Source organism: Syzygium oleosum, unplaced genomic scaffold (assembly GCF_021117445.2).
Source record: "Syzygium oleosum isolate NSW1041296 unplaced genomic scaffold, Sole_v2.1 Sole_v2.03, whole genome shotgun sequence".
In the NCBI taxonomy this organism is placed as follows: Eukaryota; Viridiplantae; Streptophyta; class Magnoliopsida; order Myrtales; family Myrtaceae; genus Syzygium; species Syzygium oleosum.
This window is the reverse complement of record NW_026607487.1, coordinates 20,267,163-20,292,145: the sequence shown is the minus strand read 5'-3', so window position 1 is coordinate 20,292,145 and position 24,983 is coordinate 20,267,163. Positions and strand designations below refer to the sequence as shown.

The following is a 24,983-nucleotide window of genomic DNA, read 5'->3' as shown; positions in this document are numbered from 1 at the left end:
CAGCTGTAATGGCCTGAAGATGGGGCTGCAACAAGGAGGCTTTTTAGATTTCAGAAAAGTGGAAGCAATCACACATTGCTGCATTGTGGCAGCATTTATAGTTGACAAAACCCAAGACAACTTGCACCACCGCCAGCCGAGCTCGCCTCCGCCACCTACCGACCGTTGTTTGTTGCCATTCGCCCGCCGGCCACCTCTCGCCGCCATCTCCCGTTGCCCGCCGTCTACCTTCCTTCGCCGCCTCAATGCCGCGGCAACCACCTCCTCACCGTCGGTCCGCCTTCTTTGGCCAACGACTACCGCCTCGCGTCCTCCGCCATCGGCCGCCTTGCCGCCGCCCAACACCGGTCACCTCCCGCCGCCGCCGCCCAACATCGCCCACCTCTCACTGCTGCTCACCCGCCGACCGCCTCCCGTCATCATCCTCCGCCGCCGGCCACCTCCTGTCGCCGTCCTCCTTCACCACCCAATGCCGGCCACCTCCCACTACCGCCGCCTCCCCATCGCTAGGCCGCCTCCCACAATATCCGCCGGAGTCCGTCGCCTTTTGTGTTGTACAAATGAATTTATATTTCAGAAATATAATTTTTGTGTCGTTATCAAACGCATAATTTGGCTCAGAAACTTGTCCATGGAATAGAAATAGAAAAAATCTTTTTTTTGGCCAAAAATTGATTTCTGGAACAGAATGATTATTATTCGCGCCTGAAATGACTGAATTGGGCAGCAATCTTGATTGAAAAATGGACTATTGCATCAAAGGACCCCTTCTACAATGACCAAAAAGGACTAGTTCACATAATGGGTCGTTGCATTCCATACGGCTCATAGTCCTTGCATGTTTAGCTTATGGTAGAAGCTCATAGGAATCATGGTCTAGGTTCATAACGAGGTCTTGTAATATTCTTTACCCTATATCGTATCGGGTTACTTTCCGCACTTTTATTCTTTCTTGCCCATTTAATGTGTGATAGTGATTTCTTCATATTGTCTTTTGTGTCGTGATTCTTTTCCTTAGATTGATGGATAGGTCATTTATAGGAGCCATAATCAATATGAAAATATTACATGGACACTTAGTGGACAAAAACTCTAGGGTTCATAATTGGACAAAAGATTGTATGAGACACTTAGATGACAAATGATCAACTTAAGGTATTGAAGGGATATCAATTAGAAAATTAGTGTAACCAAATCTCTAAAGTTAGATCTCTGATTGTGTAAGAAGCAAGATATTCTCTCGTGCCTCACTTGGCTCCTAGCTGGCCCCAATAGGCTAATGGTGACTCCTTCACGTGATAGAATCCTCATAGAATTAATCAAATTGAAATGCAAATCCTAACGTCACGCAAAGTAAGTGTTTGAGAGAACTCACGCCAATTGAGATCGTTAGTCTATTTTGACATTATCTCAAAAGCCGTCTTCCCTTTGGTTTTCGAAGTCTTACCCTCTCAAACTTTTTGTAACAGGACAAATAATAGTAGTTGTTCTTTAATAACTTGATTCCCCTAATTTTCTAGAATTTCCGTGTTTACTCTGAGATTTCTCTTAAAAAGTTATGTAGAGTAATAAAGAAACCGAGTCCAATTTAAAACGGTGAAAGATATTTACTCCTTGTAGCGTAATCCTATGCAGCCAACTGTGGTCGTTTGTGAGATACACCTCCTTGTCGGCCGACGAGTTAATTATTTGAGGTTAAATGATCGCTTCGAGACCTTATTTTAGATAAAGTTTACTTCAGACACTCTTTCGAGAAAACGATATCACTTCATGTCCCTATTTAGAATTTTTCTATCATATCGTGTTATTTTCTCAACAACTCAGTCTATTTATTTAAAATGAAAATGAAGATAAATCAACATATTTGGGCTAATCAATTTTCAGCTAACGGCTAATTAAATTTTAATCTCGATTAAAATTTTGGCGTAGTGGGGTGGATGGGGAGTGTAGGGGGGCTAATGATCATATTTGACGTCCACGCCTCCCGAGCCAATAGGATCCAAGCAGAGCCACGTGTCCTTCTCCTATTGGCGGTACTTTGTTCACTAATTAGGTCTGTGTTTTCCACGCTCAATGTATTTGTTACAACCATCGGCCTCTCTACTCGACATTCTTCAAGCGTGCTCGGAGATCGTGGAGATGGCGACGGCGACGGCGAGATCGTTTTTCCTCTGTGCTCTGCTCCTCTTTGCAACCCTAGCTCTCGCTCAGGTACTTCGGATTCGAGCGGCTGGCTCTTAGCATCCGTAGATCGTCGCGATTCTCCTCCATTTTTTATTCCGATTGAATCGCATGGAACTTGGCTTGCCACGAAGCGGGAGGTGAAGTTGATAAGAGACAGCTGAATCTCTTTTCAATCGTGAATCGGGATCAATCCTAATTTTTAGACGCGATATCATCGACGTTTTCTTGGCGTGTAGCGATGCGCTTCGCATTGATCAGTAGGAAATTAGTGATTTGGGGATGCCGTGAGCTGCTCAATGGATCTGTTTGGCGTAATTGATTGAATCCGTTTGGTGTAGATAGTCGCAATTCTTCTCTATTCGGAACTCGAATTGAATCGCATTAACCCTATCATGCCGTGAAGGCGTTCAAAGTCGACCCGAGATAATCGAGATTTGTTTGTCAGATGTAAACTCACGAGGCCGTGTGATTATCTTCACTCTTGAATCGTGATCGATCTTAATTGTTAGATGCAGCGATATGGAAGTTATTAGGTATGTAGTGATGCGCTTCGGGTTGCTCAGTAGGAAACGGAGTAATTATGGAATGCCGTGAGCTACTTACAGTATCTTCTTGGTGTAAATTTTTGAATTGTGTGCTTTTTCAGGCGAAGCAGTCTGAGGATTTGAAAGACGTGACTCACAAAGTTTATTTTGATGTGGAGATAGCTGGAAAACCAGCAGGTACGCACTGCTTCACTTGGATAGCCTGGACGGCGACGTGGGATTAATTACCTCGAAACCCATACATTCTCATACTCTTGCTTTAATCTTTGTAGTTTTAGCTTTTACACTTGCCTTACTTGTTGGGATCAAGAGAAGTCAATTTGGAGTGTGATGTAACACATGAATTGCAATTATCCTAGTGGAGATCACTGATAAAAGCTTCTTTCTTAGTGTGAAGCGAAACTTGCGATTCTGCATTGACCAATAATGCTCCTCTGATTTTCTATACCTGTTAGCCAGTTGTGCCCTCTAACTTGTTCTATTGGAGAGGAAGGTGTTGTTTTCTGTCCATTATTGGAAACCATAAGAAATCTAAATGATGGTGCTGTCTGCAAATACCGTTGCACGTGATTTGTCAATGTTTTGTCGGAATTTTCTGCATAAAGGATAGTTCTGGCTTGCGATTGCTGATGTATCTTCATCTGTTTCTAGGTCGAATTGTCATGGGTCTATTTGGAAAAACAGTTCCAAAGACTGCTGGTACGTAATGGACGCCATTTTTGCTTATAAGAGAAGCATATTTATATTTTCTTTGTAACGGATGTTTAATCCTGCTGTTGACTTCAACCTATTATTTCTTTTCCAGAAAACTTCAGAGCGCTGTGTACTGGTAAATGGCTCGTTCTGTCCCGATCTTTGGCATTCGTACATGCTTTGGTCCCCTTCTCATAGTCTACCACAGTGTCAGATTCAGTTTGATGCTTCAGTCCTTTTTGAAATGTAAATCATTTCATTCCTAATGATTTCAGGTGAGAAAGGAGTTGGAAAGAGTGGGAAACCTCTTCACTACAAGGGAAGCAGTTTCCACCGGATCATTCCAAGCTTCATGCTACAGGGTGGTGACTTTACTCATGGTGATGGCAGAGGTGGTGAGTCCATATACGGAGAGAAGTTTGCTGATGAGAACTTTAAGTTGAAGCACACTGGACCAGGTAGGTTTGATATTATCTTACTTGGATTGTAGGTTAAGGGAGAGTTTCCTTTGTCAGTGATTTCGGTTAGCTGAAAGATAGTTTCACATCTCTCTCTTCAGGGCTTTTGTCTATGGCGAACGCCGGATCTGACACAAATGGTTCACAGTTTTTCATCACAACTGTGACGACTAGTTGGTATGTGAAATCCTTAACAAAAAGTTTCCATACTTCCATGTAGAAAAGAACTAGCTATAGATGTAGCAATGCACTTGCTGTGGTTAATGTGAATCATTTGGCTAGTGATTGGTTAGGTCATTGAAACACGGCTGAATAATAATTCCTCGTGTTGGTTGGATTAAAAGGGGGCAGAGTTCTTCATTTTCTCTCAATTTCAACCATGTTCAGGAAATTTTGTCTAGTGTTTTGGCTTTTGGATACTTCTGTGGGGGTCAATACACAGTGGGTACCTGCCGACAGTCTTAACTTTTAATTTTGTTACAGGCTTGATGGGAGACACGTTGTGTTCGGGAAAGTGTTGTCTGGAATGGACGTGGTTTACAAGATTGAAGCTGAGGGAAGGCAAAGTGGCACCCCCAAAAGCAAAGTCGTGATTGCAGACAGTGGTGAACTCCCACTGTAGATGGAACTGATGCCAACATGTTTACAATGACTAGCTCTTACGCAGCAGTTAGGAGAGAGATGCAAAAACAGAGTAAATTATGTGAAACCGGTAACTGAATTTGGAACTGAAGCTGTACTCTTTCCTTTATGGTTTTTCAGTTGTTCTAATGTGTCTGGAGTCGGGATTTTTCCAACTCGATGCCTCATTTTAGTTACATATGCCTCTGTATCAAGTGATGTTGCCATCAGACTTGTGATGTCAAAAGAGGCGGGTTGTTTTGGGCCTTCTTTGGGCCAACGAAGCCCAAATGTGGCCCATCTTCAGTGAGCATTGATGGGCTAATAAGGCCAATTTCAGGGCCCAGGGAGGCTTATGGGCTGGCCTTTAGCCTTAATGGCCCAAGGCCCATGTTCTGGGCTAAGGGTGTGCAATGGGAACCACCCGAACTGGGAACCGCCCAGACCGGACCGGACCAACCAGTTCTGGGCGTTTCCCAAGGGCAACGGCCATAAAGTTGGAACCGATGATTGGCGATCCGGTTCCCGATTCCAAGGTGGGAACTGAACCGCCCGATCCAAACATCAGCAATATTTGATGGTTGAAGCCAGAAAGTCCCTAGCCTTTTTCCCTTCATTTTTGCTAGTATCTTGTCCATTGTTAATCCACATAAGCATCGGATATCTATCAACTCGAAAATGAAGAGAGTAGACACAAAACCCGGAGAGAAAAATTGAAACGATTCATTCATGCCATGGGTTGGACTCTGTTGTCGTCCAAAACTAAAACGGATGATGAGAGCATTTGCTGGAACGAAAGACGAGTGCGAACGCAAGGGAAGAAGGAAGAAAGAAGTGAAGGAGGCGGGGGGAGAGAGACCAAAGCAAATCAGAATTAACGCAACCTAGACTTGGCCAACAAGCTCAGCGTCCACCGATTCCGTTGGACTGCCCGGGTTCAGTTTGGTTCTAGGACTAACTGGTTGGTTCCCAGTTCCTAGGTGGGACCGGATTAGATCGGGAACCAATCACCTTATTCTGGGCCCAGTTAAGACCCAAAGTTTTGGTCCTTAACTAGGCTCAAAAAGTGGGCCAATTTCTATGAAGAGGTATTGGGCCTTAATGGGCCTATAAGACCGTTTCCCTGGGCCCACGAAGGCCCAACATCCTCATCAATGAGCCTTATTAATAGGCAAGGGCCCATTGACAAGGCATTCGAGGGTCAGTTTTGGTCCAATCTTGGTCAGCGGGCTTTGTTAAGGCCCAAAATAATACTCAACTTTCCGAAGGTCATGAGGCGGGCACGAGTTTGGCCTACATTAACAGCCGGGCTGCCAGATACACCTTTCCATTGTTTTGGTGATTGTGCATTTTCCTTTAACTTAATGAAGAAGGTGGTTTAGACACATCGTTCTCATTCCTGGCCTTTTGCAAGCATTCAGTGAACCTACAGATGAATGGATGATGCCTCTTTCTCCTTAAAGAAGTGCAGCTTCCAACAAAATGCTTAACTCAGTCTTGATGTCGGCCTTCGCCCATTGACTCGGGGTGCTGGACAGTTCTCATTGTCTAGAGTTAAAAAGAATATGACCAGTACCATCACAAAACAACTTTGCATGATAACCGAGACAATAAGCGGCCTCTCAATCAGAACAATGTTGACAACCATATCAGCGAAATATACAGTTGCGCATCGTGGGTCTCTCGGAGGCCTCATTGCTAGAGTTAGTAATCTAACACCTCAGACTAAATTGTACTCATAGCACCTGTTCAAAAAGAAACGGTTCTTTGTTTAGCCACGTTAGTTTCAACTAAATTAGTTGGAGAGGTCGAAGATGGAATAATTCTAGGCTGAGAGTGGTCTGGGATGTTCGGTTCCTTCGCCGGGACTCGACAGCTCCCTTGGACAATCGTGGATCGGGTACTTGGATTGAAGTTTCAATGCACTAAGGGATGCATGGAACTGATCATGTCCTGCCGGCTCCAGAAACTTTGGCTCATCATTTATTCCATTGAGACAATGCATGCATTGCATCTTCTGCCTTTCTACTTCATCCTTGACACCCTATTAAAATATTTACAGAAATAAAGTTTCGTCAACTCATGGAAACAGAGCATGGCCAGGTCAACGAGGTCATGGGGTGAGCATTGTGATTGCAGAAGGTGAGAAAATGCAAATACCGAGAACAAAATTGGTAAAATATGAAAACAACAGTGTCCGAAACTTCTCTTAAGGAAAGCCTAGATGATGCTTAATTACTCTAGGGTAGGTGGATGCCAAAGCATGCATCGTCCCACAAAGTTCCACCATCGACACAGCATACGAGAAATTCCTGACTATGTAACCTCCCATTCTAGTAAATGCTCTTACATTGTAACCAGGTAATTGTATGCGACAACAACAGAATTAGAGCTTGCTAGCCTAAGGGATATCTAATTGACATTTATCCAAGTCATGGCTTGATCAACCAAAGCAACTAGAATGCCGTCCAATGACAATGAAGTGTTTTTCGATTAAGTGGAACCCTAACTGAAGCGAACAAACCTAAACCAATAAACTATCCCCCACGAACCAGGCAAAGAACAATGCCATGTGACGCTTTGATGGGATATTTACCAGCCTTAAGCCTTAAGCCTTGTCAAATTCCCTTTTCAATTCAACCATATCATTGCTGACCAAAAAAACTAACTAGAATGAAACTCTCAGTCGAATGAATGTTCACAAATTCATCAGGGAAAGATGCGCCTCCCTTACCAAGTTCAGCTAACATTACCAGGTTCAGCTAACAAAGTTGCAGAATTCAGGGGAGTCCTCTCTTTGACATTTAATTAATCGTATGACAGACATCAACGTATAGAAGCTTACCTACCGCTGACAAGACAGCATATCTGGTAAATTACGTGGGAAAATCTACATTAAGTACAAGTGCAGTAGCACGAACTCACAAAACTCGTGTGATTCCAAAACCATGTCCATTTGCTTGATCTTAGGATGAAACAATTATCAAACAACTGTATGGAGTCCTAAAATTGTCAAAGGACAAATGTTGCTGCAACAATTATGCAAGGTTGTCTGTCTAATTATCATGGCAACAGAGCAATCTTTCCCAGCAAGATTGCTAGAATTAAAAAGGGATAATAACACGGATAGTCTCTGAACTTTGGTCCAATATGTAACGTGGTCCCTAAACTTTTGATTTATGCAATATGATCCCTGAACTTCCGCTCAATGTGCTATATCGTCCCTAGACTTTTAGTTCATTTAATATGGTCCCTAATATATTGGTAAATGTTCAACGTAGTCTTTAGACTTTATGAAAATGTTTAAAAGTTTAGGAACCACATTGAACATTGGACCAAAGTGCAGGGACCACATTGAACAAGTTAAAATATCAATAATAACATTGCATAGTGGATCAAAGTTCAGGAACTACGTTAAAACAAAAAAAATAAAAAGTTTAGGGACCACATTACAATTTGGACCAAAGTTGAAGGACCATTTGTGTCATTTTCCTATTTATAAAGGATCTATCATTTTCGAGAAAGTATCCGATGTATCCCCCACACGTCATTGGCATTTAATGAAAACAAAATATCAAGGTACAAGGTGGTTTCTTTCTGCCACACACATAGTTGGGAACTGGATGACATTGCTTCGTCCTGCAAGCACCATAACTAATACATGGAATACTATCCACCCCCTTTTTTAGTATGTTCCAAGAACTCTACTGCTACAGCACACAACAGGTGTCATAAGAATGAGCAAACTAACAAGATCCATTGCATCAATCTTTAAGTTCCAATGTTCTCACAGAGACATAGCATGCAAGCACAATCCGAAATCAATGCTTAGCATGGAAACAAAATCTTTATGATCCCCTGCATTCAGTATCTCATTCCTCTTATATGCAGAAAATCACCCCCACCCACGAGCAACATGCCAATTGTAAGCAAAAAAACAAAGCCAAGAAAACAAACCTGCAAGAGTCTCAACTCAAATTTGGGAAGCCCAACTTGCCCAACTGTCAGTGAACCAAACAAATTCCCCAAAAGAGCTGCATCAGGAACAGTCAATCCCTGCACAAGCCCAGCAACCAACCCACCCAAAAAGCTATCGCCAGCACCTGTTGGATCAACCTGACTAGCGACAAAGGGTTCGATCTTCATCTCTCCATCTTTCCAGTACAAAGTACACCCATCCTTCCCATTTGTGACCACAACACAGCACCAGTTCCTCACCTCCTCCACGTCCATATAAGCCGCTTCTTCGGATGATGCCTTGATGAACCCAATTCGAGGCAGGAGATGATAAAACCCACTCTCCTTCAACTCCACAAGCCTCACTGTTCCATCGACACCATCGAAGACCCGAATCAGGGCCTGAATATCTACAAACACCACGTCACACATCTCGATCATTTTCTCGAGCGTCTCCACCAATATCTCGCCCCCGACCCCAACCGCCATCCCAAAATTAAATTTTCCTCCGGGGAGATCCGAAGGTGCGATCGGGTCGCAAGAGCCGACCCGTTTCAGGACGCGGTCCACATGCCCGCTCTCGCCCGAGCCCGAATCGAAGTATGCATGGAAGAGGGTGGTCACGCAATCGGGCGCCACGATCGAGCAGCGAGCCGCCGTCGAGTACTTGAAATCCGGACCCACCTTCGACACCGAGTCGAAGGGGACCGAGAGGCCGTCGAGCACGGCGGAGATGAAGGAGACGGCGCCGCCGAGGGACTCGGCCACGGCGGCGCCGTCCCGGAAGAGGACGTCGTGGCAGTAGTTCCCGGCGACGAGGCCGCGGGTGGGGGCGGGGGGTTGGGATTGCTTGGGCGAGCCCCTCGCCATGGGGAGGTTGACGGGCAAGAGGGGAGAACGACCGGAGGAGCGTCGGACTGCTGGGATCTAGCGACGATCATGGGTGTGGGGGAGGGGAGAGGTGAAGAATTGCAGAGCAGAGGAGGAGGACAAAAGAGGGGAGCAGCGGAAAATATTTGAATACAAAGCGTAGACAACAAGGAATGATGTTGCACGGAAGCTCCACCTCGCGCCACAGGGGAGATTTGCAGAGCAAAGGGAGGGGGGGACCATGTACCAACATTTTCCATTTTCCCACGGTTAAAACTTGGTGAAGAAAGCGGGTCTGTCTCGGGGAATCATACGTGGGGGAGTTGCGAAAACTTATGGAAGACGTGCGTAGAAATCAAAATAAAAGAGATTTCAAGAGAAGTAAACGATTGAAATGATCTCATCAAATAATATTATTATAGTTCGGAACTATTATATGTCCAAGGTTCAATATTGAAATAATTTCAGAGGTTTTTCCTGACTTTGTCCGTGTCATTCTTCCATTTCTAAGAAGTTTCACGATACATCAGAACAGTCGTTTCGAGGATTTAATGATTTCTAAAAGTGGATTCATACTTTTTCAATGAAAACTGTTTTCTTTTCCGGAAATAATTCTTAGCCAAAATCTATTTCTATTTCCCGAACAAGTTCCTGAACAGAAGGAAACGTTTGATCCTGGAACAGAAATTAGTTTGATTGCGTCAATGTAGAATTCGTACATCATCAGACGGGCTGCGAGCGCGAGCTCTTAGAAGAATCGTTATTTCTGTTACTATTCCAGAAATAGAAAGGTAAAAAAAATCATATTTCTCATTTTTGTTCCGAACCTATTTCTGAGCTAAAACTTTGTTCCGAAAATTAAAAAAAATGAAATTGCATTGCCAAACAAATTTCTATTCCAAACATATTCCCGAAAAAAAAAAAAAATTCAAAAATAAAATAAATATAATTTGGACCCCTAATTTCCCTTTTTTTCACATTTTATGGCAAAACATGCGAGATTTAAAAACCTTGTCGAGTCATACATATATTTATCATAATTTTTTTAAAATCAGAACTATTCTTCTTATTTTGAAAATTAAAGCAATCGAAGCTCATTAAGAAAAAAATTTTTTAATTTAAAAGTGCGTAAGCGCCACAATAAGAAGAATAATGAGTTGCATCATCTGCATACATTGAATTCAAAAATTTTCCTAATTAATTACATGACACTCTTTAACAAAAAGCTTATAATTTTCTTCTTTCTTAGCCGGACAATAAGAATCTTAAAATCAAAAGATTCCGGAGTTCACTTGTGGGCGGACGATCTTTGCTTTTTTGCTCGCGAAAGCGAGTAAATTACTTGCAAATATTTGGGGGCTGAAAGGACGCACGCACGCCCCCCGTCGAGAATAATGCTGATAGATGGCATTCCGTGGAGAGAACAAATATGACAAGCAACGGAGGAGGAGGAGGAGGAGGAAGAGAATATGACAAGAACAAATGCTCTCTATAAATCGAGCGTCTCCAAAGAAAACTGATTCTTTTGACGTGACAGGGTTGATTCTTGATTCCCACTCACTCTCTGCTTTTTGTTCTTCAGCAGCCAAGGGCTAAGCAAAAATCAATCATGTAATATGGTGAATTCTATAGTCAGACGTCAGCCAGGGGAATGGAACAAAGACAGCAAAAGACCAAGAATCCACAGCTTAGATCTACTTAGTTGTAATCCAAATCACTCGGGGAGCAATTCCAACCCATTCTGTCTCACATCTCTGTTTCATACTCCCCATCTGCCAATTTTCTCCATGCCCGAAGTAGGCAGCATTTGGAGACACATAGACAGATTCAAACCCCCCTGAGAACTCGTCTCCGCGATACAATTCTTACATCACAAGCTCTACGAAAGAAATTCTTCTACACTTCAAAAACATATCTAAACACTGTCTACTTGAATCTGATTGTGGTCCAGGTTCGCTTATTAGGCTTAATTAACCTTCTCTGATATTCTCTATTTTAAGAGTTGGCATCAGTAGAAGTTCCTTGATCCTACGCAGATTGAGATTTACTTGGAGAAAAGGATGATTACCATCCTTTCCTGAGAAAAGCAGCAAACATAAACCCATGACCATCCTAAACCTTTTTAAGTCAATTTCCAAACCAAAACATAAATTCAGTCTCTTCTCTTAAAACCAGAGAGCACCATCCTTAATGCACCAGAGTTCTCCAAAAAGATTTCTTTATAAGAAAGGGGGAAAAATCAAGACACCAATCCGTCTATAAAGGAAACAATCAAATAACCACTCTAATAACAGGATGACGTCTTCGACCAAAATAAAAAAAAAAACAGGATGACGTAGAGTACAACAGGTTAGTCAGAGCTTACCATGATAGCAGGAGCATGATTTGTCGTCGCTGCAAGTGCAAGAGGCAGCAGAGACCGACAGGTGAAAGACACACTTTGTCACTTACTAATTATTTATGCATAGAGGTAAATAAAGACAGAAGATGGATAGAGGAGTTTCACCCAGCTTTATCACTCACTAATTGTCTCCAAGTATAATTACACTTGACGGAAGACATAATACAAAACATTTGCGAATTATCCAAGCGCTACAGTTGGAAACGGCGCGTGATCCATTTTATATACCAGACTGTTAGAAGTTCATATGGAAGCTAATGATGTAACCACCATGGCAAAAAGATAGTCAATCAGACCGAATACCACCCATAAAGGTCCTCGGATCGGGACAGTTGCCAGTGAATTGAGCTTGAGAGAAGTCAAATCCTGGATTCTGCATAAAGAGATCACCTTCATCAAGGAATAGTTCAGTAGAAAAATCTTTGACTATAGAGTCAAGCAGTAAAAAAGGGGCAAAGCACCAAAAAACGAAGTTGGTCAACCAACACCTCATCATTAACTAACTGCATGTAGTAGTATAAAGAACAACGTCACAGGTAAAGTAGACGATGCTTATAGAAAATTAAAGGAGTCCCGGAAAAATGAACTCATTCCACTCGGAGGGTCCATGATTTGTTACTCGGAGACAAGGCTAAGCAAACATGAAATTCTTGAGCTCATTGTAATCGCAATTTTCATGATTCACCTTAACGACAGCAGTCAGCAGAATCACAGAAATCCTCTCAGAAAAGTACAGTAATAACTAAATGCACCCTATTGGATCGAAAAACTTATATTATCTTTGGGCTCTTAAGGAATGACAAAACTGGTAGGCTGAAAAGGGAGGAATAACAACCATCGATCTTTTCAGCCCAATTATACAATTTTCAAGCAGGGTATCAGTCACAAGACAGAACAAAGGAGCAGAAAGATTTCCTAGAAGATTGTCAAAAAAAGGAAGATAGCAACAGAGATTTCTCCTGATGAAAGACAGGAATAGATACACTTCAACTATTTGCTGGCAAGCTCACTAGTATTGGACCATCCAGTCCTTTTCTTTGGGGCTACAGGTGCTAAGGTAACGCATCATCTGTGGAGGGGAAAGGGAAGGGGGTGGCGTACAACGTCCTGCTAAACATTATGAGATCATTGAGATGCTTCACACGAGGAAAAGGATACGCGAATCAGACAAACAAAAGCACATCCAATTCTCAGTGATCTACAGTTCTTGCCATCTTAAACTTCAACATGCATATGAAACTAGTATAGATGAGCATGTTTGACCAATCACCTTCTTTTGCTAAAACACCATGCCAATCAAACACTCACAGCAAACTCATCAAGTAAATATTTACCACAGAATGCCCTATTCTGCAAAACTTCTATCCGTAACATAAATAGAATATGTAGGAATAACAACAACCTATAAGACAATGGAAAGCTAATTTTATTCCAAAAACATAACTATCACCTCTTCTTGAAATCTCTGAAGCATGAGCCGCTTTTGCTCCATGTCAGACACATACGGATCTAGCTGACCCTGGCCTTGTATTGGAGAAGACCACGTTTGACCTTTGTCCCTCTTCTGAAGAGTTATATGCATTATATCGTCCTCTGCAACAGAAGAACATACAACTAATCAACGCAACACGCAATAATAAAACGATTGTAAGCTCGTCCGCACCTGCTCCTGCACTCTAGCAAAATTCCAATCACAACAGCACTTCAATCGTGCGCAGCCACACGAATACATACTGAAGAGAAATACTTTTGTGGGTTTCTTCTGCAACGAGCAGCAACCAAAAGCTGGGCTTGACATAAACTTTCCCATTATGCTCATTTCGCAGACAAGCAGAAAACCGTGCTCGAGTAAGAGAAAAAGAGCAGTACCCAGAGTCCAGAAAGAACAATCCGTCTTCACGGGGCTCGTCAGGTCGTGCTAACAAAGCAGGAAACAAACAGGGCCATCAACAGAACAGCACAATCCTACTCCAGAATCCCTCTAAAAACGGGGGACAACGAAAGGAGCGTGAGAATTGAGGAAAGCAAAATGGCTGACATTAAGATACGGAGGGTTGCCTTTGATCCCAACTTCGACGTGCTTGGACTGAACCTTGCAGTAGAACTGCTTGGGATGAACATTCGGAGGCAATTTTATGTAAATGTTCACCTCTTCCAGGGTCTGATCCCACTCGAACACCGTTTGACCTGCGGAATGCAAATGCAAACGCGCCGCGGAGCAATCAAAAAATCGAAATCTCCGGCCACCCCAACATCCCCCAAATGAAGAACACAGAGAGAGAGAGAGAGAGAGAGGGAGAGAGACAAAGCGGAACGCACCGTTGTGGGAGAAGATGTGGCGCTTCTCGGGAGCCAATTTCTCCGCCATGATCGAGCCTTAAAGAGCTTCGGTTGCTTGTCGCCTCCGCGCTCTTTTTCCTGATTTGCGCTATTCTGTCGTGTCGGGATCGATTTTGCTCGTTGCCGTTTCATCTGGAAGAATCGCCCATGCTCATGCCTCTGTCCCGAACTCCGATGGATCTCTGTCGGGCCAACTTTCGACTCTATATTGGGCCGGCCCATGGCTTGCAGATCCGAACTATCTTGGGCTTCGACAGATTTGAGACCGCGATCCACGACAATATGGCCCGGATTTAGCAAAATTGTCCAAAAAGTCCTCAATCTATTGCACTTTTGCTAATTTAACCATAAACATTTCAATTTTATTAATTGAGTCCTAAATATTTCCATATTTTGTCAATTTAGGACTTTTTGGACAATTTCCCCGCCCGGATTTGAGTGGTTGAACCCATTGACAATTTAATCGATCTTAATTTTATTCAGAAGTTTAAGTTATGGTCCCAACCAAGTATATTGAGTGTCACTCTTAGCTCTCGAAATCTGATGGGAGTTTTCTTTCTGTCACACCTCTCATACGTGCACTCAACACATCCTAGCTTCAATGACTCACAAAAAATCAATGGCTAATGTCCGGTATACTTATGAAAAATGAGTTTCGAAGCGCAACACAATTCATCTGTCGATGGTCCCTCGGCCTTCTACTTGCTTAATCAATCTATCTATCTGCTTGTTGAAGTGTTCGACACTTGCCCATGTGGTCACGTCAGTCGTCTTAGCTATTCGGAGGATACAAAGAAAGAAAGTACGCAAAAAGCTTGTGAAATCTCTCGTGACTCCAATGTTGATATTTCCCAGCACAAGCAATTCATTAAGATTAGAGAAGGATCTAGTGACAAGCTCCTACAACCGATACATTTATCATGTATTAACGTTGTTCACTAATTTCAGAAAAATTTCTCCCCTAATCTCACGACAAGTACTTTATCCTCGAATTGCCATGCAATTCACTTCAGTCAAAGAAGTTGCTTTGCGAAGGTTTTGCGTACTAGATTGAGGAAACGGGATACCCAAGCAAGAGCTCGCTAGAAGCGTGAACATAATGCTTAACTTAATGCTGCTGATTAATAAGGCAACATGAGATTAGCGCTGGCAATTTACTCGAAATGAAGGATGGAAATGAGAGATTTCGCGAGGAAACTTCGTCCGACCATCAACCTCTCTTCTCCTTGCAAGTGCACAACAACCAGAATGGCAGCTTGTGCATGCCCTTTTTCGTACTTCGTTTTCTTAACCAGTATGTGGGATAAAGAAGAGAACAAAACAAAGGGAGTAAGTCTCTACCGCGTTGGATTCGCTTGGACGAAGCCGCCTGAAAATTCCGAGAAAGTCCTACATCTGGTGTACGACCAAGGCCTGCGTGATTCTTCCCCCGCATAAGCTCTCAAAATAGGCACTTTCGCTTCACAAGAAAATACACCTCTCTCTCTCTCTCTCTCTCTCTCTCTCTCTCTCTCTATATATATATATATATATATATATATATATATCAACAAGATAGATTAGGGTCGCGCATGCTGAACTAATATGTTCATTTTCCTACGTGTTAGGCTTCCAACACTAGAATCAACCCTTCACCTTATACCTGCAGCACATGCAAAAGTAGATTATCTATATTCTATACTCGTTTTTCCTTTTTCGATAATACGTACGTACTCTCGAACCGAAGTATATCAATAGAAGATATCGTGCTTCTTATAGCTGTGACCTGAAGCACACCCAAGTTAAAGTATTTGGATCTTTTGGTTCTTGCGCTCTATCTCTCTCTTGTAATATAATACCGATGCTTTCGTTAATGCCAGAGAGGAATTCAAAGTCATTTCTGTATTGATCTACGTTCGGTGAATGCAGGAGACCTTTATATTTTTTGTTCAATGACTCTTTCGCAAGATAGACGTTGCCAATTATTGCACATGCACACCTCATCATTCTGATCAAGGGTTCGAAAGAACCCTGATGTGACCATCGAACGAGTTTTACTAGTTGAATTAGTTTGCACAACGGATTCTGAAGTATTCTTGCCCTTTGCCAAAATCCTGCATGGATATCATGCTGCAACAATAGCTTGATCACCGTCTTTTATGACTCTCGGGATCTTATATCGGTGGTTCGTAAGTTTCCTGTTGATGAAGTATCCTGCCAACCTCACAGACCGATTTAAACACATGCCAAAACTTGGGTTAGGTGGTCTACACAAAGGATTGTTTCCATTTGGTGACGTAAAGAATTGAATATGTGCCGTGCGCCTAATCTACACATATGTTTGTTCCTTAACCACTAAGTCACCTTTGAATGATTTAAGTCTAACTTTTTTCATGATTGTGCATGTGTATACATTTGCACGTCATAGACATATCTATGTCTATATACACGATACGTATAAATATTTTCAGCACACCGAAGGAAGAGATTTTGAGGAAAAAGCAGACAATGTAAATCGCGATCACTATGATGATAAAATAGTTTTTAGAACTGTTGTAGTTTCAGATGGGGTATTAAACAGTCAACTTTCTCAGGGTAGAAAGATTTTGTACATCTAGTTGTGGCTTCCCGTGCAGAGTGAGTTCACTCGCGAGGCAATCACTATCCTTCCAAAGTAGTTGTCTACTTTGATATGTGGCACCATTGAAAAGAACAACGTGAGGATAGACAGTACTCATATATGAAAGTGATACTTGACATAATATTAAGGGAAAATTGTCCAAAAAGTCCTCAACTTATTGCACTTTTGCCAATTAAGTCCTAAACATTCCAACTTTGCCAATTAAGTCATAAACATTTTCATTTCTTGCCAATTGAGTCCGTCTAATCAAAATCGCTGACGTGAACGCCGAACGGCCATATGGCACTGAAGTTGACATTTTAAAATAATATTTTAATAATTTATGATTTTTTTTTTATGTTTTTTTCTCTCTTTTTTTGTGAGGGCTGGCGAGGGTGGCCGGCCGACCCTCGCCGGCTTTGGTCGAGGGCGTCACGGCCCTCACCAGCCAAAGCGAGGGCGTGCTAGCCCTTGCCCAGATCCAGTGAGGGTCGCAACACCCTCGCTGGCCCCAGGCAAGGCACTTGGCGGCCTCACTTTAGCCCCATGCCCTCGCCTGGCCAAATCTGGCGAGGGCGTCATGACCCTCGCCGGATCTAGGCGAGGGCTCGCACGCCCTCGCTTTGGCCAGCGAGGGCATAGCGGCCCTCACCCAAAGCCGGCGAGGGTCTGCCGGCCACCCTCACCAGCCCTAATTTCAAAACCCAGAAAAAAAAAGAAGAAGAAAAAAACATTAAAAAAAATCATGAATTATTAAAATATTATTTTAAAATGTCCACGTCAGGGCCACATGGCCGTCCGGCGTCCACGTCAGCGATTTCCGACCAAAATTAGCCAGATGGACTCAATTGGCAAAAAACGAAAAGGTTTAGAACTCAATTGTCAAAGTTGAAAGGTTTAAGACTGAATTGATAAAAGTATAATAGGTTTAGGATTTTTTGGACAATTTTTCCTAATATTAATATTAATGAGTGCTTCAACATGCAGTAGTACACAAATATTGTGGATACAAGCCGATTCATAAAGTTTATTGGCTAGACGGCCCGCCAAAAAACGGTTTACACCAGCTTTGTTGGATTGACGACACGTCTCATATGCAATAATTATTTGAACTTAAAGTGATGCATGCTATGCATCTACGCAATAATTTGTATAAATATACTTTACACTAGTTGTTGCGTAGCATATAGAAGCCTTTATTTAGACGTGCACTAATAAGTTGTTTGTGAATAAATTTGCAAATCGGGTTTTTCTAAATCTCAAGCGTCGCTCTTGTTTTACATTTCTATGCATTACTTCGTAAATCAAATTCTGTATTTGTCACTCTTTGTAAATCAATCATGAAGGCTCCTTTGGAAATACAGTTCATGGAGTTCTGAAGCTATTAGGGTTGATGGAATTACCTGATAATGGCCTTGTCTTTACCTGGACGGGGGTTACCCATGTCCAATCCCCAACCTCTCATCGACCCTCCAGGCAAAAATATCAAGGAGTGCACTTTGTCTCAGCTAGAACGCTTTCGACAGAGCGTCTCAGTACGAGATAATTCAGTGTAATGGAGGTTGAAAAGAAGCAACCGGAGGTTCTGTTTGGTTCCACTCTAGCTTGGTTTAGTTTGAAAGCTACGAGTTTACGGATTAAGATGTTAATAATACCTTAAATCTGGAAGCATCCTCAGCTCATAATTTAGCATATATGTTAAGTACAGTAATTACTGATATTAACGAAGACCGTCCGTAAAGTTCCTTACGTGTCAATGTGTGAATGGTAGTTATACTATTAAAAGTTGGTAAATTCCAATTCTCTCCAAGACCAACTAATTATTTTCGCCAAATTGCAACCATAGTAGAGCATTGATTGATTTGGTGGTTTTAAATCTTCTTGTGTGCTACAAGTGTAACGCTTAAAACACGTAAATGACCCATATAATATGGCCAACTTCATGTGTGTACACTACCAACAGTCCAGCACCTGCACGCCTTCATCCTTAAGTACGTGTAAATTCATGCAAGAAAGAAAACAAGAGTGGAAAATTCCAGGAAGCTGCTCTCTCTGAATGGTACTTCGATCCTTCTTTCCTGAGAGAGCACTCGTGGCCTATCTCTATATATGACCACCTCAGCATTTCGTGCCACAGAAGAGCCTCTTGGCATTTAATTCCTCTCCTTTCATACTAATTAAGTTCATATAAGGGCTACGTATTATTCCCATGGATTCTCAAGAGCCATGGAACTTGGAAAACGGTGGCACTAATGGCGCTGACATGAAGGGTTTGGACAAGGAAGCATCCTTTGCTGATCGACGTGCGCCGCATAATACCTCGGCTTCTTCAGTCCTAAGGAAGAAGTCCGATCCGATGCTTGTGCCGGCCAAGGTTCGATTCCTGGTGCTTAGACAGGTGCTCGCCAATTTGCAAGAGGTGATCCTCGGGACCAAGCTCGCGATACTCTTCCCGGCAATCCCGCTAGCAGTTGTGGCAGACCTTTACAAGTTTGGAAGAGTGAGTGCAATGTTCATGAAAATGGTTGTTAATCATTGAAAAGAACAAGAAGCCACTATCTCGATGGTCTCCACTGCGAAGATTGGCAGTGCATTACAATGTCTCTCAATACATCTATCGCTAGATAAAAAGAAACTGCTTACTGATAACAATGCATTTTCCATCTCTCCTAGGCTTGGATATTTGCTCTGAGCTTGCTTGGCCTCACCCCGCTCGCCGAACGCGTCAGCTTCCTAACCGAGTGAGTGCATCTTTACATAAAGCGCTTACATGTAAAAATATTGATAATCGACACTACACACGTGTATCTAACATTGTTCTTCATGTTTCTCCTTTCAGACAAATTGCATATTTCACAGGCCCAACAGGTACATGTTTCTCTGTTACCAACGGTTGATTAGTGAATTGTAGCAATTTCTTCTTTCTTCTTCCTAAATAATTATTTTGGCTTCTAAAGTGAGGGACAACAACTGACATAAATTTGATTGGTGGGCTAGTTGGGGGGCTTCTGAATGCAACATGTGGGAACGCAACGGAGCTGATCATAGCGTTATTTGCGCTTCACGAAAACAAAATACATGTGGTGAAGTACTCTCTTCTGGGCTCGGTTCTCTCTAACCTCCTCCTCGTGTTGGGGTCATCTCTTCTTTGTGGGGGCTTGGCCAACATCAAGAAGGAACAGAGATACGATAGAGTACGTAACACCCACATTGCCTGCATTAATTTAATCAAGAAGATAAATTTGGCTTATCAATAATTCTTTTTGCTCCTTGGATTGATTGTATAAACAGAAGCAGGCTGATGTGAACTCGCTCCTTCTGTTACTGGGATTGCTGTGCCATTTGTTGCCGTTGATGTTCAGATATGGAGGAAGTGGCGGACCAGGCGCTGCCTCGATTGCTGAATACACGCTTCAGCTTTCGAGAGCCAGCAGCATTGTGATGCTTCTCGCATACGTGGCTTACATTGTCTTCCAGCTTAAAACTCACCGGCAGTTGTTCGAGTCCCCAGAGGTGACTCACAATAAAACATTTCATCCCATTTAAAGGGAGCAAGTATCATATGGTATCGATCAAGCATAATTTATATGGATCGTCAGATCACGTGGGTCTCACGTGAGGCTCATATGATCCAATTCATGAGAATTGGACTCACATCGCATGAAATAGCCCTCAAGGAAAAGCCATTTTCAACGTGCATATATGCGCATGTGCATGCAACTAAGTTCTTAGCTATGTACTAGAAAAACACATCTATTATAGGCTTTAGGTAAGCTCTTGTTGGTTGTATATGTACATTCTTGGCCAAACATTATGGTAGCGGGAAAACTATGATCCCAAAAATTAACAAAAACGCGTACTAAGTTGTAGCCATAATTCCATTTCCGCTGAACTTGTCCATACATAGTTTTTATTTTGTAATTAAGATACGTACTTCAAATGCATAATCCTTCTTAATATTCTTTGAATTAATGTGCCATAATGTTCCAATAGTTAATTTTAGTTATCATGATCAGGAGGAAGAGGAGGACGGAGAGAAGGCGGTGATAGGATTTTGGAGCGCATTTTGTTGGCTGGTCGGCATGACCATGATCATAGCCTTATTATCCGAATACGTCGTAGGCACAATCGAGGTAATCATACATCATAAAAGGGAAACCTATTTAGGACATTTCATACATTAGTCGCCTTCCTGTATCAAACTTTTCCATCTTATTCCTGTTGACCCTCGCAAACGCGATCGTTTGCAACCGCAGGCCGCGTCCAGTTCCTGGGGGATTTCAGTCAGTTTCATCAGCGTGATATTGCTACCGATCGTTGGCAATGCTGCAGAACATGCTGGTTCTATTATATTTGCCCTCAAGAACAAGTTGGTATGTTTAAAATGTCGCCAAGTTGGAAATTCATCTCTAAGTATATGGTCAAGTTGGCAGCATAAGTGTATTGGTGTGCACGTCTTTTGACTATTCTTTTACCTTTTGTTTATTGGTTTGTTGTTTCGTGGCAGGATATATCTTTGGGAGTGGCTCTAGGATCGGCAACTCAGATCTCCATGTTTGTCGTAAGCGGTGAAAAAATCCTAGTTTCAAACGATTGGAGGACTAAATAGGATTTCAGAAATCCTAATTATTTGCAAATTAGGCTAACAAAATCGTTGTCATTGAAATTCTCAGGTGCCCTTCTGTGTAATTGTGTCCTGGATCATGGGCACTCTCATGGATCTTGATTTCAGCCTCATCGAAACTGGTTGCCTGGCTTTTACGATCTTGATCACCTCCTTCGCTTTACAGGTTTTCTTAATCTGCTCCACCTTCGGCTTTGGTTAAAACAAAAATTAGTGACTTGGTCATCGATTAAAACATAAAAGTGACCATCTTGGTTCTGTTTTCACAGGATGGAACATCACATTACATGAAGGGAGTGGTCCTGTTCTTTTGTTACATCATCATCGCGGCATGCTTTTTCGTCCAGAAAATTCCACTGAGTAATTTCCTAGCTGAAATCTCGCCTTGGCCAACATAGTTTCTAGAGTTTTACTCGTCAAGCAATGACGATTTCGTCTTCCAAATTCTAATGATGCAGGTCAAATGAATATCGCGAACTTCGGAGTCGAAGCACCAGCTGGAGTCTCTTCGGCTTAGTCGTATTTAGTATGAGTATGATTTTGGACCACGAAATAAACTGGCGCATTTATCTCGTAAATTTTGTTAATTGATCCAACCATTTTCGAACCAACATTGTCATTGTCTATCTCTTGAATGAATTTGAGGAGTATTCTGCGAGAGTTTCGAGTGCGTCCCCCCGTCCTTGACCTCGATAGCAGAAAGACCGAAGGACAGACGCGACGCATCGCAGGTATATCCCGGGAAAAGGATCACTCTAGTGAAGAGAGCTCCATTGGAGATGTACATAGGATCTGTCATCTGGCAATAAAAATAGATCCTGATTTGCAATAACTAGATGAAATTGATGCCAAGTTGGACATGTTCTATTTCAATCCGTACCGATTGACAGCTTTCAGAGTACCAAATCTTCTCTCTTCCTCTATATATTTTAATGACTCTGGCCAATCAATCAAAAATACATTCATATGTTCTAAAGATTCTGAGATGAAGTCATTGGGAGAGTTCTTCGGTGCAACTAAGAAAATAAAATAGGCGAATCATTTGCATTTAAGAATGTATTAATGGAGATTACGCAGTGTGCAAAGAATCACTGAAGCTTATCAAGCAAAAAAAGGAGACCACATGGGTCCAGGATAGCTTCCTTCAGGAACAGGGATTCGGTCTTTCTATACAATCCACGATGCCCACGCACATATATTTTACTGCACAAAGATTCATCAGTTCATCTCATAATGCATCAGATTCGGACTCTTCATATGTGTATTCATTTCCTCCTTTCATAAGATTACGACCCAACAGCATAAATCGTTTATTAAAGCGAACGCTAGTTTCACATGTATTAAAGAAATGTACTTGTTCTTGAGGCGATACATGTGTCAGCATCATCCGAGATTACAAACTGTCTAAAACTCCAATTTTTCAGGAGATCGTTTTAAGCAAGATACTGTTCTTTTGGTTCTCTTTTCTAGGAAATAAGACGAAAATGAGGTTCTGTGCAACGGTGTGGCTGCAGTTATTGCCAGATCCTCCATGAAAGACACCCCTACATAGGTATGTTGACCCTAGAAGCATGCTGACTCAATATGATTACAGCTTTTACTTATTTTAAAATTCTTTTGCAACCATAAAGCCAGCAAGTTCGCGGCCATCCTCACTTTCTGCCAGCAAACGTTTGATCGTCTTAGAATAAGCTCTTCAAAGATTGTCGAGATTTAGTCAATCATATCAGTTTATTTGCACGCGAACCAGGATGCGCATCAAAAAACTAGGCCTAGCTTACGTACGAAATTATGATTGACTAGTTCATCCCACCACACCAGGAAAGAGCTTGCCTTCGAAAGTTTTTCTCCTAAGATGAGTAATATTGGTCTCTGCAATTGAATAAACTGGCACGCATGAGAGTTCCCGATTAGAATATTCATAGGGAATGATGAATGAACAAAGATGTCGCTCATCTTAGCAACAACTAGCATCTTATTTTAATTGCAATGTCAACAGTGTAATGGACAATTCTGGAAACAATCCGTAAAACCCTGCCTCAAAAGAAGTAAACTTTTGTAAACTTTGGACCCTCCCACAAGGACACTCTAACAGGCAGGTCCTAAGCGCCTATAAATGTTCACGTCCCTTGGTCTCTCCATGTAAACAAAGCTCCTAAGCTCAGATTAAACCCAAGTGTTGTGCCCTTTCTGAACCAGTTGCTACACTAATGGCAGCCAATAAATCTCAAAGAAAACAATCAGTGGCCATCATCTTTGGAGTCACTGGGCTTGTGGGTAAAGAACTTGCCAAGAGATTGATCTCCAAACCCAAATGGAGAGTCTACGGCGTGGCTCGCCGGCCGGAGATCGCGCCCATACAGAGTTGCAATTACCGCTTCATCTCTTGCGATCTCCTGAATCCCTCAGACACCCTACAGAGGCTGTCGAATTTGGGGGATGTGACTCATGTCTTTTGGGTCACTTGGGCTAGTCAGTTCCCACTGGACAGCTCAGAATGCTGTGACCAGAACAAGGCCATGATGTGCAATGCCTTGGAAGCGATCCTCCCAAATTCTCCCTCACTCAGGCACTTCTCACTTCAGACAGGGATGAAGCATTATGTGTCCCTGCAAAACCCGTTCAATGGCCAACAAGTTTACTACTACAACGAGGATTGCCCGAGAGCAAGTGCAAGATACAATTTCTATTACCATTTAGAAGATTTGCTCAAGGAGAAGTTAGCTGGCAAGGCGGGTTGGTCCGTGCACCGGCCCGGTCTACTGATAGGCAGTTCGAGGAGGACCTTATATAATTTCATGGGATGTTTGGGTGTGTATGGCTCTATTTGTAAGCACCTTGAGCTACCCTTTGTTTTTGGAGGGACGAGAGAGTGTTGGGAAGAGGTGTGCATTGATGGGTCCGATGCTGGTCTGGTAGCTGAACAGCAAATATGGGCAGCTACAAATGAAAGTATTTCTTTAACCAATGGTCAGGCATTTAATTCCATTAACGGGCCAAGCTTCACATGGAAAGAGATCTGGCCTGCTCTCGCCGAGAAGTTCGGGGTGCAAGTTGCTGAAGAGATGTTCTTGCAGGATCATTGGTACTCCAAAGTCATGGCCGATAAGAAAGAGGTATGGAGGGCCATCGTGGAGAAAGAAGGGCTGGTACAAACGGAAATGGAGGATTTAGCAAACTGGGATTTCTTGGATATCTTGTTCCGGTGCCCGGTTAAACTGCTCGGGACGCGGGACAAAGTCGACCGGCTTGGATTCACCAGGCAGTGTAAAACATTGGATTCAATCTTGAATTGTGTTGATTGCATGAGGCACGAAAAGCTGATCCCTTAGGCTTGCTTTGGTCCTTGGCACGTAGGGGAGAATGAGGCGCACCAGTAACTGTGCTTCAAAATGAATCTATAAACAAGTTCAAAAGCCACTCACGATGTGCAGTTGACCGCCCAAAGGTGTTCCTTGACAAAGTTGGTGTCTTTTATTTAACTTGGCTAAACATGCTTGTCCTGATATATTGTTAAGACGGGTACCTAGTGGGTCCGGTATCATATGATTGTAATTTGTTAATCCCACATCCTCTTTGGATGATTGTTTCACCCCGCATGGGTGAAACCAGCCTTAATGTTTTATATAAGGAATCTTCTATATTCATGCTAGTGACGGCTGATTCATTAGAAGACCATACACATATCGCT

General features: G+C 42.5%; 5 protein-coding genes across 8 annotated transcripts; 3 read left to right on the top strand and 2 right to left on the bottom strand.

Moving 5' to 3' along the window:
• Nucleotides 1-2,059: 2,059 nt before the first annotated feature.
• On the top strand, nucleotides 2,060-4,677 carry LOC115683878 (peptidyl-prolyl cis-trans isomerase CYP19-4-like). The gene is made up of 7 exons (XM_030608518.2): nucleotides 2,060-2,211; nucleotides 2,831-2,906; nucleotides 3,381-3,428; nucleotides 3,535-3,558; nucleotides 3,698-3,880; nucleotides 3,982-4,057; nucleotides 4,364-4,677. Exons 1-7 carry the CDS (start codon nucleotides 2,074-2,076, stop codon nucleotides 4,500-4,502), a joined length of 684 nt encoding a protein of 227 aa, XP_030464378.1. The 5' UTR covers nucleotides 2,060-2,073; the 3' UTR covers nucleotides 4,503-4,677.
• Nucleotides 4,678-6,079: 1,402 nt separating this feature from the next.
• On the bottom strand, nucleotides 6,080-9,559 carry LOC115683877 (inositol 3-kinase). Of its 2 annotated transcripts, XR_008815946.1 has the most exons (3): nucleotides 8,459-9,559; nucleotides 7,449-8,211; nucleotides 6,524-7,369 (listed from the first exon to the last, which is right to left on the bottom strand). XR_008815946.1 is itself a non-coding variant. In XM_030608517.2 (2 exons), the coding sequence occupies exons 1-2, from the start codon at nucleotides 9,326-9,328 to the stop codon at nucleotides 6,327-6,329; spliced, it is 1,089 nt and encodes a 362-aa protein (XP_030464377.2). In that variant the 5' UTR covers nucleotides 9,329-9,559; the 3' UTR covers nucleotides 6,080-6,326. The 2 variants fall into 2 exon arrangements, 1 of the variants encoding a protein (XP_030464377.2); XM_030608517.2 differs by lacking the exon at nucleotides 7,449-8,211 and having other exon boundaries at nucleotides 6,080-6,545.
• A 2,257-nt stretch (nucleotides 9,560-11,816) lies between these two features.
• Nucleotides 11,817-14,211, bottom strand: LOC115683880 (uncharacterized). 2 transcript variants are annotated; one of them, XM_056309061.1, is made up of 5 exons: nucleotides 14,049-14,211; nucleotides 13,768-13,916; nucleotides 13,599-13,647; nucleotides 13,180-13,322; nucleotides 11,817-12,119 (listed from the first exon to the last, which is right to left on the bottom strand). In XM_056309061.1, the coding sequence occupies exons 1-5, from the start codon at nucleotides 14,095-14,097 to the stop codon at nucleotides 11,973-11,975; spliced, it is 537 nt and encodes a 178-aa protein (XP_056165036.1). In that variant the 5' UTR covers nucleotides 14,098-14,211; the 3' UTR covers nucleotides 11,817-11,972. The 2 variants fall into 2 exon arrangements, with proteins under 2 accessions (XP_056165036.1, XP_030464380.1); XM_030608520.2 differs by having other exon boundaries at nucleotides 11,817-12,102; nucleotides 14,049-14,209.
• Nucleotides 14,212-18,796: 4,585 nt separating this feature from the next.
• LOC115683875 (vacuolar cation/proton exchanger 3-like) lies at nucleotides 18,797-21,947 on the top strand. 2 transcript variants are annotated; one of them, XM_056310240.1, is made up of 11 exons: nucleotides 18,797-19,168; nucleotides 19,342-19,409; nucleotides 19,508-19,536; nucleotides 19,666-19,862; nucleotides 19,960-20,181; nucleotides 20,688-20,801; nucleotides 20,925-21,041; nucleotides 21,176-21,229; nucleotides 21,342-21,458; nucleotides 21,562-21,652; nucleotides 21,751-21,947. In XM_056310240.1, the coding sequence occupies exons 1-11, from the start codon at nucleotides 18,878-18,880 to the stop codon at nucleotides 21,807-21,809; spliced, it is 1,359 nt and encodes a 452-aa protein (XP_056166215.1). In that variant the 5' UTR covers nucleotides 18,797-18,877; the 3' UTR covers nucleotides 21,810-21,947. The 2 variants fall into 2 exon arrangements, with proteins under 2 accessions (XP_056166215.1, XP_030464374.2); XM_030608514.2 differs by having other exon boundaries at nucleotides 18,798-19,168; nucleotides 20,685-20,801.
• Nucleotides 21,948-22,090: 143 nt separating this feature from the next.
• LOC115683876 ((S)-8-oxocitronellyl enol synthase CYC2) lies at nucleotides 22,091-24,970 on the top strand. Its single transcript, XM_030608516.2, has one exon. The coding sequence runs from the start codon at nucleotides 23,503-23,505 to the stop codon at nucleotides 24,622-24,624; it is 1,122 nt and encodes a 373-aa protein (XP_030464376.1). The 5' UTR covers nucleotides 22,091-23,502; the 3' UTR covers nucleotides 24,625-24,970.
• The last annotated feature ends 13 nt before the right edge of the window (nucleotides 24,971-24,983 follow it).